The 13,644-nt window shown below is 41.8% G+C and overlaps 2 protein-coding genes across 3 annotated transcripts; one reads left to right on the top strand and one right to left on the bottom strand.

Moving 5' to 3' along the window:
• Positions 1 to 94: 94 nt before the first annotated feature.
• Positions 95 to 6,071, top strand: LOC117532619 (ras-related protein Rab-11B-like). The gene is made up of 5 exons (XM_034195984.1): positions 95 to 300; positions 3,121 to 3,316; positions 3,891 to 4,084; positions 4,366 to 4,446; positions 5,382 to 6,071. The coding sequence occupies exons 1-5, from the start codon at positions 261 to 263 to the stop codon at positions 5,525 to 5,527; spliced, it is 657 nt and encodes a 218-aa protein (XP_034051875.1). The 5' UTR covers positions 95 to 260; the 3' UTR covers positions 5,528 to 6,071.
• A 2,381-nt stretch (positions 6,072 to 8,452) lies between these two features.
• LOC117532738 (E3 ubiquitin-protein ligase MARCHF2-like) lies at positions 8,453 to 13,047 on the bottom strand. 2 transcript variants are annotated; one of them, XM_034196194.1, is made up of 5 exons: positions 12,719 to 13,047; positions 11,395 to 11,672; positions 11,104 to 11,299; positions 10,438 to 10,647; positions 8,453 to 9,754 (listed from the first exon to the last, which is right to left on the bottom strand). In XM_034196194.1, exons 2-5 carry the CDS (start codon positions 11,577 to 11,579, stop codon positions 9,599 to 9,601), a joined length of 747 nt encoding a protein of 248 aa, XP_034052085.1. In that variant the 5' UTR covers positions 11,580 to 11,672; positions 12,719 to 13,047; the 3' UTR covers positions 8,453 to 9,598. The 2 variants fall into 2 exon arrangements, with proteins under 2 accessions (XP_034052085.1, XP_034052084.1); XM_034196193.1 differs by having other exon boundaries at positions 11,395 to 11,687; positions 12,719 to 13,045.
• Positions 13,048 to 13,644: the final 597 nt, after the last annotated feature.

The raw sequence follows: 13,644 nt of genomic DNA, 5'->3' as shown, positions 1-13,644 counted from the left end.
TATTTACATTCAGATGGATGTTGTCTCCCGGCATGCCGCAGAGCGCCCCCCTGCGGCAGCTATGTGAACTGCAGGACTCCTCCCCTCCCGCCGCAGAGTTGGAGCTCTCTTTCTGCGTCCAGCTCGCATTGACAGCCAACACTGGCGCAGAGTCTCAGCGCAAACCTTTACCATATTTTCCTGACACAAAACGACATTTCATAGCAATACTTTCCACACATTCTCTTCCGGAGACAAGCGTCGGAGCGGCCTCGTCTAGAATGGGGAACCGAGACGATGAATACGATTTCTTGTTCAAAGGTAAAGAAAAAAAAGACGACTTGCATTCCCCCTTAACACAGACTCACACCGACAAATCTATTCTTTAATAACACCTAAACATCTCTTATTGTGTCATTTTCACTCACCAGTTATGCATTTTCTGAGGAAACAGACTAATGTTTTCCCAGAAACTGCCCGGATGATAGTCGGTTGGGGTTATTACAACATAATGCTGTCATTGTAACATTACAACGCCTGCAGCTATATGTATAGGTAGGATGCAACACCCTATCCGTGCTCTGCCTTTGTATTAAACTTTCATCAACTCGTAGAGCAGCATTGGTGTTGTGGACGAACAGCTTCCTTCTTTATTTAATGACATCTGATGTTGTATTCCTCCCTATGGGGTTTATTAAGGGCCTATTAGCCATACCTCTCCTGATCAATAATCGTTATTCTCACATAATGACTCTGAAAATGCTGCAACTCATAACTTTGCGTGCCAGTGTTATTATGGTATGCCCTTTGGTTTATGGATGTTAATGTGCCACAGGAGCTGATATCACGATCAAAGGAAGTCATTCTGGACGATCAAAGGAAGTCATTCTGGACGAGCACTGAAGATAAACATGGACATGAGTCTGGTACCAACTGATCGTTAGTCTGGTACTAACTGATCGTTAGTACCAGACTCATGTCCATGTTTATCTTCAGTGCTCGTCCAGAATGACTTCCTTTGATCGTGATATCAGCTCCTGTGGCACATTAACATCCTGGGCCTGCATAAACCAAAGGGCCATTTAGATGTAACAAAGTATCCTCTGTGGGATGAATGGGGCATCTGCCGGAGGCTCTCTCTCTCTCCTCTCTCTCTCTCTCTCTCTCCTCTCTCTCTCTCTCTCTCTATCTCTCTCTCTCTCTCTCTCTCTCTCTCTCTCTCCTCTCTCTCTCTCTCTCTCTCTCTCTGCCCGAGCCATCGTCGGCGTAACCGGCCGAAACAGGAAGGGCAAGGCGGCTTGAAACTGTCGATTCAGGTTTTGATGAAGCCTGTTATCAGCTTCCTGCAGCCCGGACCAGTGCGATGCCGACAAGGGACAAAGTTCGGCTCAATTTCCTGTTGTCGAGGGAGAGAAAACAAAAAGACTCCACCTCTGCTACATGTGAACAGAAGCTCAGCACAGGTCCACGAGCCCCATCAATCACTCATCTGACAGCTCTGATTGAGACAATGCAGAACAACAAGGCCTGATAAACAAAATCATTATTTTTGTTTACAAAGTGGATGCTATTGTAGATTGTTAGACCTGGTTCTTCTCAAGTTAAGTTTTCAATATAAAAGTCCCATTATTTACAGTATAGGTTTTTTATAAACAGAGGTTTCATATTCTCTTGCACTAGTTTATCTGTTGTATTTGTTCTATGTCCTATGACTGTTGGAGGAGCCTGTGACCTAAGTTTTTCATTGCCATATCTACACTAGCTAATGTGCAAATGACAATAAAGCCTTGAAACTTGAATATTCAGTTCATTTTTATATATATCTTGAATCTGCAAATATAGAAATAAGGATTTAAATGAGGGATAGGACAAAACATTGGTAAAGCTGGGGTATAAGCAGTCCATAAACTCAATATCAGCACCCCAGCTGTTTGTGCAAGATTATACTCTTATTTTGAAAGGCCAGGAGTCTATCGAGCGTTAGAACGATTAACGAAGCACTTTTATACCAATAAAGGACTGGATTACCTAAAGCCAGTTGAGTAGCACTTGAAATGTTTGGCTCTATGAAACCTGATATACTTATATGATTCTGTTTTCTTCAAGGTTGTGTCTTCCTGGTCGAATGTACTTATTGTAAGTCGCTTTGGACAAAAGCGTCAGCTAAATGCAATGTAATGTAATGTAATGTCTATATTGAAGCAACAGTGTTGATTGAAGATGCAGGCTCAACAGTTAATCGTCGTTTGTTCAGCCGAGCATTTACTGCTCAGTGAAAATGCTCTCCATTATTCACCTCTTCTGTGGCTCTGCAGAGAACCATCAGCAGCTAAAGCACCTCTTTATTTACTGGATGGTCCTTCAGGTGCTTCCAGGCTCTAATTGTTGTTGGGCTTGTTTGACAGCAGTAAATAAATAACCGTTCCTCTCCATGGTCCTGGGTAGCTGGCTCTTACAGACTGTGGTTCTCTACAGTGACACCCAAACTGTCTGGAAAACAGTTCAACTAAAATAATGGTTGTTGATTATGTGGTTGATTATCAGACAGACAGTTCATTGTTGCTTATTGTACACCACAAAACACAGACATGATCAAACAATGTATAGTTGTTTTGTTGTCACATGTTGGAAATGAGAAACCAATTCAAATGTTTTTTTTTTAAACAAATTAATTACAAAACAATACTCCTGAAATGAATTTAAATTAGAAAGGCACTATTGCATTGTAATACCACCGTTTTGTTTTGTCTCAACCTTTAGTTGTATTGTGTTCCTCCTCTAATTTGCATACACACACACACTCGCACACACACACACACAGCCCCAGGGTTCTTTTTAAACCAACGTTTAGAAACGCTGCTTTATGCACGATCAACATTTTTTGGAGGTTCTATTAATTACATTGCCCCTACTGTTCCTAACACACACACACACACACACACACACACACACACACACACACACACACACACACACACACACACACACACACACACACACACACACACACACACACACACACACACACACACACACACACACACACACACACACACACGCACACACACACACACACACACACAGAGTACAACATGTAGTCTCATCTTTTCCCTCCCTCCCTTCTTCTCTTTTCCTCAACAGTTGTGTTAATTGGGGACTCGGGCGTAGGGAAGAGCAACCTGCTTTCTCGATTCACACGAAATGAGTTCAACCTAGAGAGTAAGAGCACCATCGGGGTGGAGTTTGCCACGCGCAGCATTCAGGTGGACGGCAAGACGATAAAGGCTCAGATCTGGGATACAGCCGGGCAGGAGCGCTACAGAGCCATCACCTCAGCGTGAGTCTGTGAGCTGCTGTTCGTCCTTAATCCTTCAGACTACATCACCTAAAATGGGGCAGACTTATATATGTGTTGTACAAGAACGAGTTAAAGAGGAAGATGGCACTTTCAATCAATTATTCGCCTATACAGCTCAGCAAAACTTGAGCCAACAGCTTCAATATTCTTGAGTGAGACACAAAACTCCCGGCTGCCCTCTAAATGCAAATGCAAATCTAAGTGCATCTGATAAATGTCAAACATGTGAAATGTAATTTCAGAGCATTGGAAAGCGAACATTTACTTTAACCTTTATATCTCACATAGAATTGAATTACAAACCACAAAAGAAGTAGAATGTCAGTCCGTTTTAAGTCCACATGCCATAAAAGCTTTAAACATGAATATTGGCTGAATAAGAAACTAGATAAGACATACATTACATTTTGTACCAACTACTGTATACCCTGGATTAGCTGCTGTACAAGCAACAAAAGGAAATATCTCTAGCTGTGATTCTCAAGATTTCAAGACTCATCCATACTTTTTATGGCCCTTTTCTGACGTTTCCTGTCATCATGTTGTTTTCTAGATACTACAGAGGAGCTGTGGGGGCGCTCTTAGTGTACGACATCGCCAAACACCTGACCTATGAGAATGTGGAGCGCTGGCTGAAGGAGCTGAGGGACCACGCCGACAACAACATCGTCATCATGCTGGTGGGCAACAAGAGCGACCTGCGCCACCTCAGGGCCGTGCCCACCGACGAGGCCCGGGCCTTCGCAGGTAACTTACAGACTCAGAAAAGGCACATATACTGTACAGCAGAATACTTTCTGTCTTTCTTTTGTTTGTTTTAAAGATATTAACATTTCCTACAAGCTATTTGTCTTCTTTTCACAAAATGAAGATAAGAGAACCTAATTGAAACCTTAACGGTATTGTCTCTTCTTATAAAGGTGGAAAAGAATAAGTAAAAAGCTAAACAATACTAGATTCTCTGATGTTGTTTTGTTTTGCTGCAAGCTATTGTTTCTGTAAAATGTTTTTTATTTCCTCCCCTATAGAGAAAAACAATCTGTCATTCATAGAAACTTCAGCCTTGGACTCAACAAACGTTGAAGAAGCCTTCAAGAATATCCTCACAGGTATGCTTGTGGACAGAGGTGGGACCACAATGTTGAGATAAGAAAGTACTTTAAAATGTGATCTTAACTTCTCAAACACCAATCATTCCAAAGTCTTGGTCTGATAACATTCCAGTGCTATGCTGAAACTGTTGCTTAACATTTTTCCTTGCAAACTTTTGGACCTTTTTCAAGCACTAAACAAAGTTAGTTTTAAAGAGGCCCTGTTTCCTGTTTCCTTTTTTTGGTTTTGCCTTTCCTGTAGTCGTGTGTTATATAGGTTTTTGTCAATTAACTGCAAAAGATAAATTCCCAAAGTTCTCTCCCACACCCACTCCCCCCCTGCCTGAAACGCCTCCATTGGACTCCTTTTTTCACTTTTGTAACATAGTGACATCACTATGTAACACTCGTGCTTCTATTGGCTGGCACTCCAACACATTGTAATGATAGGCTAAGGGGTGGGACATCTCTATGCGGTTGACCAATCACAACAGAGGTGGCCAGCTAACCAATTAGAGCAGACTTGGCTCTGGTTTCAGACAGAGGGTGAAAAGAGGTGCTGTAGCACAGGCAATATGATCTTTTATAAAGAATAAAGACCTTTTTCAACATTAAAGCATGTAACAGTGGAGGCACACAAATACAAATGTGAAACCTGAAAATGAGCATAAAAGGGTCCATTTAAAAGTAGCTGCTGATATGAAATGAGTGAAATAATTGACAGCTTCAAAAAATGACTTCCTTTAACTCAACTGTTGAACTTTACCTGTGTAACTTCCTCTTACTGAGGGAAGTTAATTTGATCTGTTGTGTGCAAAATGGTAACTGAAGAATGAAAGAATCAACTTGTGAAATATCTCAAGTTTCAGTTTTGCTGTTGGTCTACTCTATACCAAAAACAATTATATATATTTTATGAAAAAGGCTTTCCATTTCTCCTTTCTGAAAAACAGAAATCTACCGCATCGTCTCTCAGAAACAGATTGCTGAGCGGTCTGCCCATGACGAGTCCCCGGGAAACAACGTGGTGGACATCAGCGTGCCCCCCACCACGGACGGCCTGAGGGGGGGCAAACTGCAGTGCTGTCAGAACCTGTAACCCATGGCAACAGGCCCCTCTCACCTGGGTCGATTATTCATTGAAATCCACAGTGTTGGTATGCTTCCATCCGTCTGCGGTGCAATATTGTCTCAATCTGCACTTTTTTTTAGATCAGTGAAGTCAGATCCTTTATGCCACAAACGATCAATCCCAGAAAGAAGTGTTTGAATTGATTTCAAATAGTAATGTGATCCGGGTACAATCTGCCACCTCCCCCCCGTGCAAAAACAGGACTGATGGTATGTACCTGCCACAGTAACCCGTGATAGTGTAGCAGAATAGCTTTGGCCTAAACATCTCCCTGGTAGTTACTGCCACATGTTGGACGCCTGGCTGTGAATCCTGCCTGTCCCAGTCGTTCTGTTTTTGGGCCTCCCTCCTCCTAATCCTCCGCCTCGTTCAGTCATCATCTCAAATGTCGTTGTTACGCTGCTGATGCTTATTTCATTTTGTGTAAAATATATCCTTTTTTTGTTTTGATTTTGATAGCTTTTCTGCTCACATACATAATATTGCCATGAAATTAAATTTTACAATATTACATTGTGGTGGTGTGTACTTTTTTATGCCTCTGCGCTGTCGACAGCCCTGGCCAGAGGGTGTTTTCTTATACAGTGGGGCAAAAAAGTATTTAGTCAGCCACCAATTGTGCAAGTTCTGCCACTTAAAAAGATGATAGGCCTGTAATTTTCATCCTAGGTACACCTCAACTATGAGAGACAAAATGAGAAAAAAAAAAATCCAGAAAATCACATTGTCTGATTTTTAAAGAATTTATTTGCAAATTATGGTGGAAAATAAGTATTTGGTCAATAACAAAAGTTCATCTCAATACTTTGTTATATACCCTTTGTTGGCAATGACAGAGGTCAAACGTTTTCTGTAAGTCTTCACAAGGTTTTCACACACTGTTGCTGGTATTTCGGCCCATTCCTCCATGCAGATCTCCTCTCGAGCAGTGATGTTTTGGGGCTGTCGCTGGGCAACACGGACTTTCAACTCCCTCCAAAGATTTTCTATGGGGTTGAGATCTGGAGACTGGCTAGGCCACTCCAGGACCTTGAAATGCTTCTTACGAAGCCACTCCTTCGTTGCCCGGGCGGTGTGTTTGGGATCATTGTCATGCTGAAAGACCCAGCCACGTTTCATCTTCAATGCCCTTGCTGATGGAAGGAGGTTGTCACTCAAAATCTCACGATGCATGGCCCCATTCATTCTTTCCTTTACACGGATCAGTGGTCCTGGTCCCTTTGCAGAAAAACAGCCCCAAAGCATGATGTTTCCACCCCCATGTTTCACAGTAGGTATGGTGTTCTTTGGATGCAACTCAGCATTCTTTCTCCTCCAAACACGTCTAGTTGAGTTTTTACCAAAAAGTTATATTTTGGTTTCATCTGACCATATGACATTCTCCCAATCTTCTTCTGGATCATCTAAATGCTCTCTAGCAAACTTCAGACGGGCCTGGACATGTACTGGCTTAAGCAGGGGGACACGTCTGGCACTGCAGGATTTGAGTCCCTGGCGGCGTAGTGTGTTACTGATGGTAGCCTTTGTTACTTTGGTCCTTGCTCTCTGCAGGTCATTGACTAGGTCCCCCCGTGTGGTTCTGGGATTTTTGCTTGTGATCATTTTGACCCCAGAGATCTTGCGTGGAGCCCCAGATCGAGGGAGATTATCAGTGGTCTTGTATGTCTTCCATTTTCTAATAATTGCTCCCACAGTTGATTTCTTCACACCAAGCTGCAATAGTCTTCCCAGCCTGGTGCAGGTCTACAATTTTGTTTCTGGTGTCCTTTGACAGCTCTTTGGTCTTGGCCATAGTGGAGTTTGGAGTGTGACTGTTTGAGGTTGTGGACAGGTGTCTTTTATACTGATAACGAGTTCAAACAGGTGCCATTAATACAGTTAACAAGTGGAGGACAGAGGAGGCTCTTAAAGAAGAAGTTACAGGTCTGTGAGAGCTTGAAATCTTGTTTGTTTGTAGGTGACCAAATACTTATTTTACCGAGGAATTTACCAATTTATTCATTAAAAATCCTACAATGTGATTTCCTGGATTCTTTCTCCCCATTCTGTCTCTCATAGTTGAAGTGTACCTAGGATGAAAATTACAGGCCTCTCTCATCTTTTTAAGTGGGAGAACTTGCACAATTGGTGGCTGACTAAATACTTTTTTGCCCCACTGTAGGTACATTTCACACAAATACATACTGTACCTGTACAGTGATCCCTGACCTGCTTGTAACATCATTTGTATACGTTTTCACAGTACATTATTTCATTGTTATTGCATAAATGCATAAGCAGCATTTAGCCATTGTTCAGGTCAAGGTTGAGCTTATTTCAACCTTCGCAAATCATTCTCTTTATGTTCCACACTAAGGTCATGACCCCTATACAGTATATAAAGATACATTTTTTTTTAAAATATATATTTTCTCAATAATAAAATAAATATTGAAACCACCTGAGAAGAAGCTCAAAAGGGAGAACATTCTGTTGATAACATACGGCATCTTCTTTTACCTGACATAGGCCCAAATCAAGACACTACTTTTTTGTAAGGTGTAACAAGCCAAAAAGGATGTGTGGATGTTTTAGCAATATAAAGCTATTTTATATCTTAAATCCTCATTTAAAAAGTAACACTTGTTAAATAGCTGCAGAGGACTTTCCCTCTAAAAGTATAGTGATGTACAATTATAAAATACAAGTACCTGGAATTGTACTTTAGTACCATTCTTTGGAAAGTGTCATATATTCATATGCGACTGTCCTACAAATAATACGTTTAATCTTCCAGCACCAACCACTTAAATATTTTTGAAATGTTGGGCCTCACAGTGATCGATTATTAGATATATTTCCAAAGACAACTGAAGACGTTTAGAGGCCAACTAAAACAAACAGACATTTGACTTTGATTTAGCCAGGAGTCCCTCATGTTTTATTGCACAATAACCCAACTTTTCCAGGGGATGCAGCAGGATGACTACAATGAAACAAAATACTTTGTATAGCATATGCTGCAAACATTGATCGACGCCTCAAAACACAATTTATTTTACAGCCTGCTCTGATACATCTTCGTGTTTTTATATTGAACAAAAGTCTGTAGTCTTGCTATCCTGAACACTGTGACTGATATTTACACTGCATCTGCTGGTCATTGCTAGGCAGCTCAATTAATGAATAATGCATTTACAAGTGGAGCTGGGCAGGTTGCAAATGCACTCTTATGACAAGTACACATTATCCTATTAGAATGTAAACACGTTTCCACACCTTCAATACTTTTTCCTTACACAGCACTGCACTGCCGTTTAACGGGCACAGTTATCCCACATACTGTTATCTCCACTGACACTGTGACATGTGTGATAAATATAAAGCCTTAGCTGTTGTCTAAACAGGAACATTGATTTTCGCCGTTCCTACAGCAATGATAAAGCTTTACCAGGAAACTTCAGCGAGGTTCAGATCGTAGAAAACACCGTCGGTATGAGCGCCTGTTGCCCTCTACATGTAAGGGAGGAGTATTCACAGATAGACTTTGTCAATCATGTTTTAGGTTATTATCCTCTGCCGGGGTAATGGCTGCCCATTGTTTAAAAAGAGCTAAATACATTGTGAAGGGGCATGGGGGAATTATAGGTAGTGAATATGTTTAATATTATACTGTAGTAGCATGCTGAATCAGTTATATCCTGCTACATTAGCTTGTGTCTTAGTAATTCATAAGTTTGTGTCCGGGACACACAGTTGGGCTGGTCAGTCCGCTATCCATGTCTTCAGTCGTTCTCAGCGCCGGCCATCCGTTTGACAACTACGTGTTTCAACACCATCTCCGGAATGAGCTCTTCCCTCTTCCTAAAACCACTTTTGTGGTCGGCCAATACCGTAGTAGTTCAAGTGCTTCAAAAAAAAAAAGAAGAAGAAAGTTTCTCCCCCCTCTCAGAATGGTCCTTACGAAGTGCAAACGTTTATTAATAGGATTAATTTTGTTTTTAAGAGAGCGCTTCAGTGGGCGTTATTTTAAATATTCCTCTTGCCGCCGCTCTGCACTCATACGATGGTCTCATCAGTCATTTTCTTGGTCGACTTGGTCGGCACAGATCGTTGGGTGGTGTGGGACCCTTTCATGTCAGGCATGAGCAGGCGCACTTTCTGATTGGTCCTCCTCCACTCCGAGTACAACTGACAGTGATACCGAAATGACACCTGAGATTGAATGGAAGGAAGGTGGGGGGGGGGGGGGCAAGTCAGGCAGAGGAAAGACAGACATAAATTATTCTGACACTGAGATATGTGAGACAGAGTAGTATGTCTGCAGGACAGGAACAATATGCTGACTGAAGCTCTAAAGGTTACACCAACTGTGAGTGAAATGGGCTAATGTTTCACACACTCGATATTAGTTAGGATTATTTTACTGAAGATAAGAGGTTTAGGTTCCAGAACAACGTTTGTGATAGACAATACAGGCTATTTTTAGTGTATGGGGTCGAGTCAAATTAAAGTGCAGAGTATAAGATAGTTTATTCTTACGCTTCTCAATGTGCATCTGGCCAACTTTCAAACAAATGAGTGCGGTGTGCCAGAGATTATCAAGTTGCACATGCCCTGTCTTCTCTCTTGCTTTGACTTTCTGCAAGAGCTATTCGAGGTAATATTGGAAGCAGAAAACAGTCCCACAGACTAAAATCAACAGCAGAACATAGATCTGTTATATCAGTGCGGCTGTCAGTGTATTGTGTCTGTGTGCCAGTACACATTCTTTTTTCAAATCTATGTGGGACAAGAAGAAAGATAAATACTAGAAGCCTGTGGGTAAGAAGATGCCAGATATTGTGTCCCACTGCCTCAACAGATGTACATAAATGTCATAAGTATATTTTGGTTACCAGTGTCCAGAGGATGTAGATGGTGAAGAGGGCGATGGTGAGGGCGATGAGGCCCACAGCCTCCAGTCTGCTCTTCAGCTGCAGGTGGTCCTGGGCCCCCCTCAGACACAGCCAGCCAGAGATGGCTGCCAGCGGCGTGATGAGGAGGAAGCAGGCCATGTCGCACAGCAGCGTGCGCTTCTCACTGCGAGGGCCTGGGTCCTTCAGCCACTGAGCAGAGCAGAAGCAAAAGGTTTAATGAAAATAGGCTCTCAGTATTAGCTTAGTGTTTGTTTGTTTGATTGATTGGTGCATCTCAGTTTGCAGTGATTATTCTGCCAAGTAAAAGATCATTTAAAAGGTGTGAATGTTGGACATTTGGTGCCCATCTGATATGAATGTATTATTGATATGAATACTAGTCTTATGAAATGGTCAGGCTACCATCTTATTAATATGAACAAAACATCTTTATATCCTCAGGATGCTACTAGGCTGGTTTATACTTTACATGGAATCAACATTTAAAATCTAAATTTAAGATACAGCATTTAATCTAAAAGAAACCTACAAAGTACTTAAAATATGACAACATTGCTGAAGAACAAACATCTTCTCCCTTGCTTTAGACAAATAAGCCTTTTTCAACCTCTTTTTACAAAATCAACAATAAGTTAACCCTCTTACCTGTGTGAGTGGTTGTGGTCGACGTTCAATAGTGAATTCTGTGTGGCAGAGTTCACAGTAGCTGGTGTTGGAGGAGGACAGCCACTTCTCCAAGCAGCTCTTGTGCACTTTACCTAGAGTGCCAGTGCAGTCGCAGGGTGAGAGCAGAGTCTCCCCTCCAGCGCCCTCATGACAAATCCGACACATGCCCACATCACTGTGGAGCGAAGTAGACAATGTGATGATTAACAAAAGTACTAATTACTGTATATTTTTTTTAAAGGTCCCCATGTGAGTTCCTCCCTCTCTTACCTCTGCAAGTTCACCGCTTTGACAACAGTGGAGAGTGGGCGGCCGTCTTTAGCCGTAACCTTGGCAATGTACTGGGCCTGTGTGGTCGAATCAGACTCCTCCGAATCCTTGGAGGAATCCGGTTCGGTGTTCCCGGAGTAATCACAGAGGGAGCCGGGTAGGTGGCAGCACCCTGACGAAGACATGGCTCAGCTGGTGGTTATCGGGATGAAGATGATAGGAACGACGGCTGGTCTGATCCAAAAACAAACGTCCAACTCCTTACTTCCTCTGCCCACCTGTAGAGCGAATGACTGAGAGGTATAGTATGAGTTACTTCAAATGACAACATAAGTGCAACATGATTTAATCATTGCAAGCCTCTTATCAGACTCTATAAAAGTCTCAGTGATGCCATGTAAGCAAGGTCTAGGGTTAGGGTCTCAAAAAACTAGAAAGGTTGTTACAACAAAACCTTAAATGACGCCCCAAAGCAAGACATGAAATCGTTTAAAACACCTTATTACCAAATACGATCAATCATTAGGATGGCATGTTATCAAGACAACATTTTTACTTCAGACACACGCAAAACTGTCAAAACATCAAGATGACAAGGTTTCTTAAAATGTCAAATTCGTCCAGGTGCAAGGAAAGGTGCAAAGGACGTATTGTCAACAAGCAAGGCAAGAACATACGAAGGAACGATAGTGGAGCAATAACATTTAAATGTAATTTAATTTTTAAATAATATGTGTTACTCAATTATACAATTCAGCAGCACATTGCTGTACAAAGAAAATAATTTGCACGGGCGTTCGTATGCATCAGGAATAACCCTTGTAACAGTCCTGCAACCTGCCCTGCAGACTGCTGCCTCCAATACAACCGTGAAAAGATGAGCATTATAATAACATTAATACTCTAGAATTATACTCGTGTTTCCAAAGCCGCGGATGTTAAAGAATAAATGACGAGATGTCATTGCGATTTAATGCACTGTTATTAAATCGAGTAGCTCAGATGTTATCATCATACTACACCCCAATACAATTACAAACCTAAACTGTCAGTCGTCGTGAGCACTGTTAATATACACAAACTACGTTTATTTGATGATTAACAGCTGAAATCCACATCTAGAGTTTCTGCAGACATGTAGAGGATTGATACAGTGTCAGTACTGTACAGCCGCAAACAAAAGCATAATTCATTTCAATCCAAGAAAACCATGTAACGTTAAAACAGCCGAACAGTTGTCTCCCAACACACTGATACGTTACGTTGGCATATAGAAACGTTGATAAACATGGTGAAAAACAGATGTTAGTGTAAATGTACTCACCGACGGCCTTCCCGTTTCTCGCTTGGCTTTGGCCCTGCGTTTACCAGACACAAGCTAGCTGAGCTAAGTGGACAGCCCTAGCCCCAAACTATGACATTGACATCTAACCGAAAGCTGGTGATTTGGGGGTATACAAAAGATGACCACATGCGCTGCATCCTCTCCATGGCTTGTGGCATATCTCCCCCGGTTGATCGTGTTCGAAAAGGTGCAAAGAAACGAGTGTTCCTGTCAGGATTACCAGACACGGCTAACGTTGCTAACAGGCTAGCAACGGGCAAGCCCACCCCAGCAGCATCCCTCAGCTGTGCATTGGTCATGTGACTCAATGCTGCCTTCAAAGTAATACTGTAATAACAAACACTTTGCAAACACATCAGTTATTAACGTGTGAAATACGACTAGTCAAATAAGGTTATAAGAACAACTTTTCATGTTATATTATAGCTTAAAAGGAAGATACAAAAAACGACATCTTCCCTGAGACGTTACTGCTAACGTTTTGTATGGTGTCTCCAGTGTCACAACAGCTGTTTACCAGGGTCCCTGAATGCGGCGCACGGTCCAAAATATACAAACAACCTGTTTGGATAACCTGAGGCTTGCTTTAGATGTTTTAATCTATTTTCCTGTGAGTATTGGTTACATGTTCACAAGACGTTGACCATTTATTTGGTATTTTGATGTCAGGCTATCATTATGCTCCAAACATCTGTAATAAGAGATGACATAAAGTAGGCTACCGCTATGTGGCAGTGTTTAGTCGGATTACGCTTGACTGTTGTGATACAGGTGAGGTTCAAGGACCTTTGGTGGTGGGGTTCCAAAAAAATGCAAACAAAATGCAACCTTCTCATTATAGTTTGTTCTGTCTAATGAGTTGCGTTTGGGGTATTTTTGCTAACACTCATAGACTGTATATTGAG

The sequence above is a fragment of the Gymnodraco acuticeps genome, unplaced genomic scaffold, assembly GCF_902827175.1.
Source record: "Gymnodraco acuticeps unplaced genomic scaffold, fGymAcu1.1, whole genome shotgun sequence".
NCBI lineage: Eukaryota > Metazoa > Chordata > Actinopteri > Perciformes > Bathydraconidae > Gymnodraco > Gymnodraco acuticeps.
This window is presented reverse-complemented; position numbering and strand designations above follow the sequence as displayed.

Coding starts and splice junctions, on each gene's coding strand:
- LOC117532619 (XM_034195984.1), top strand. CDS start 261: ATGGGGAACCGAGACGATGAATACGATTTCTTGTTCAAAG. Junction 301..3,120: donor ATACGATTTCTTGTTCAAAG/GTAAAGAAAAAA, acceptor TTTCCTCAACAG/TTGTGTTAATTGGGGACTCG. Junction 3,317..3,890: donor TACAGAGCCATCACCTCAGC/GTGAGTCTGTGA, acceptor GTTGTTTTCTAG/ATACTACAGAGGAGCTGTGG.
- LOC117532738 (XM_034196194.1), bottom strand. CDS start 11,579: ATGTCTTCGTCAGGGTGCTGCCACCTACCCGGCTCCCTCTGTGATTAC. Junction 11,300..11,394: donor AAAGCGGTGAACTTGCAGAG/GTAAGAGAGGGA, acceptor TTCGCTCCACAG/TGATGTGGGCATGTGTCGGA. Junction 10,648..11,103: donor GACCACAACCACTCACACAG/GTAAGAGGGTTA, acceptor TGCTCTGCTCAG/TGGCTGAAGGACCCAGGCCC.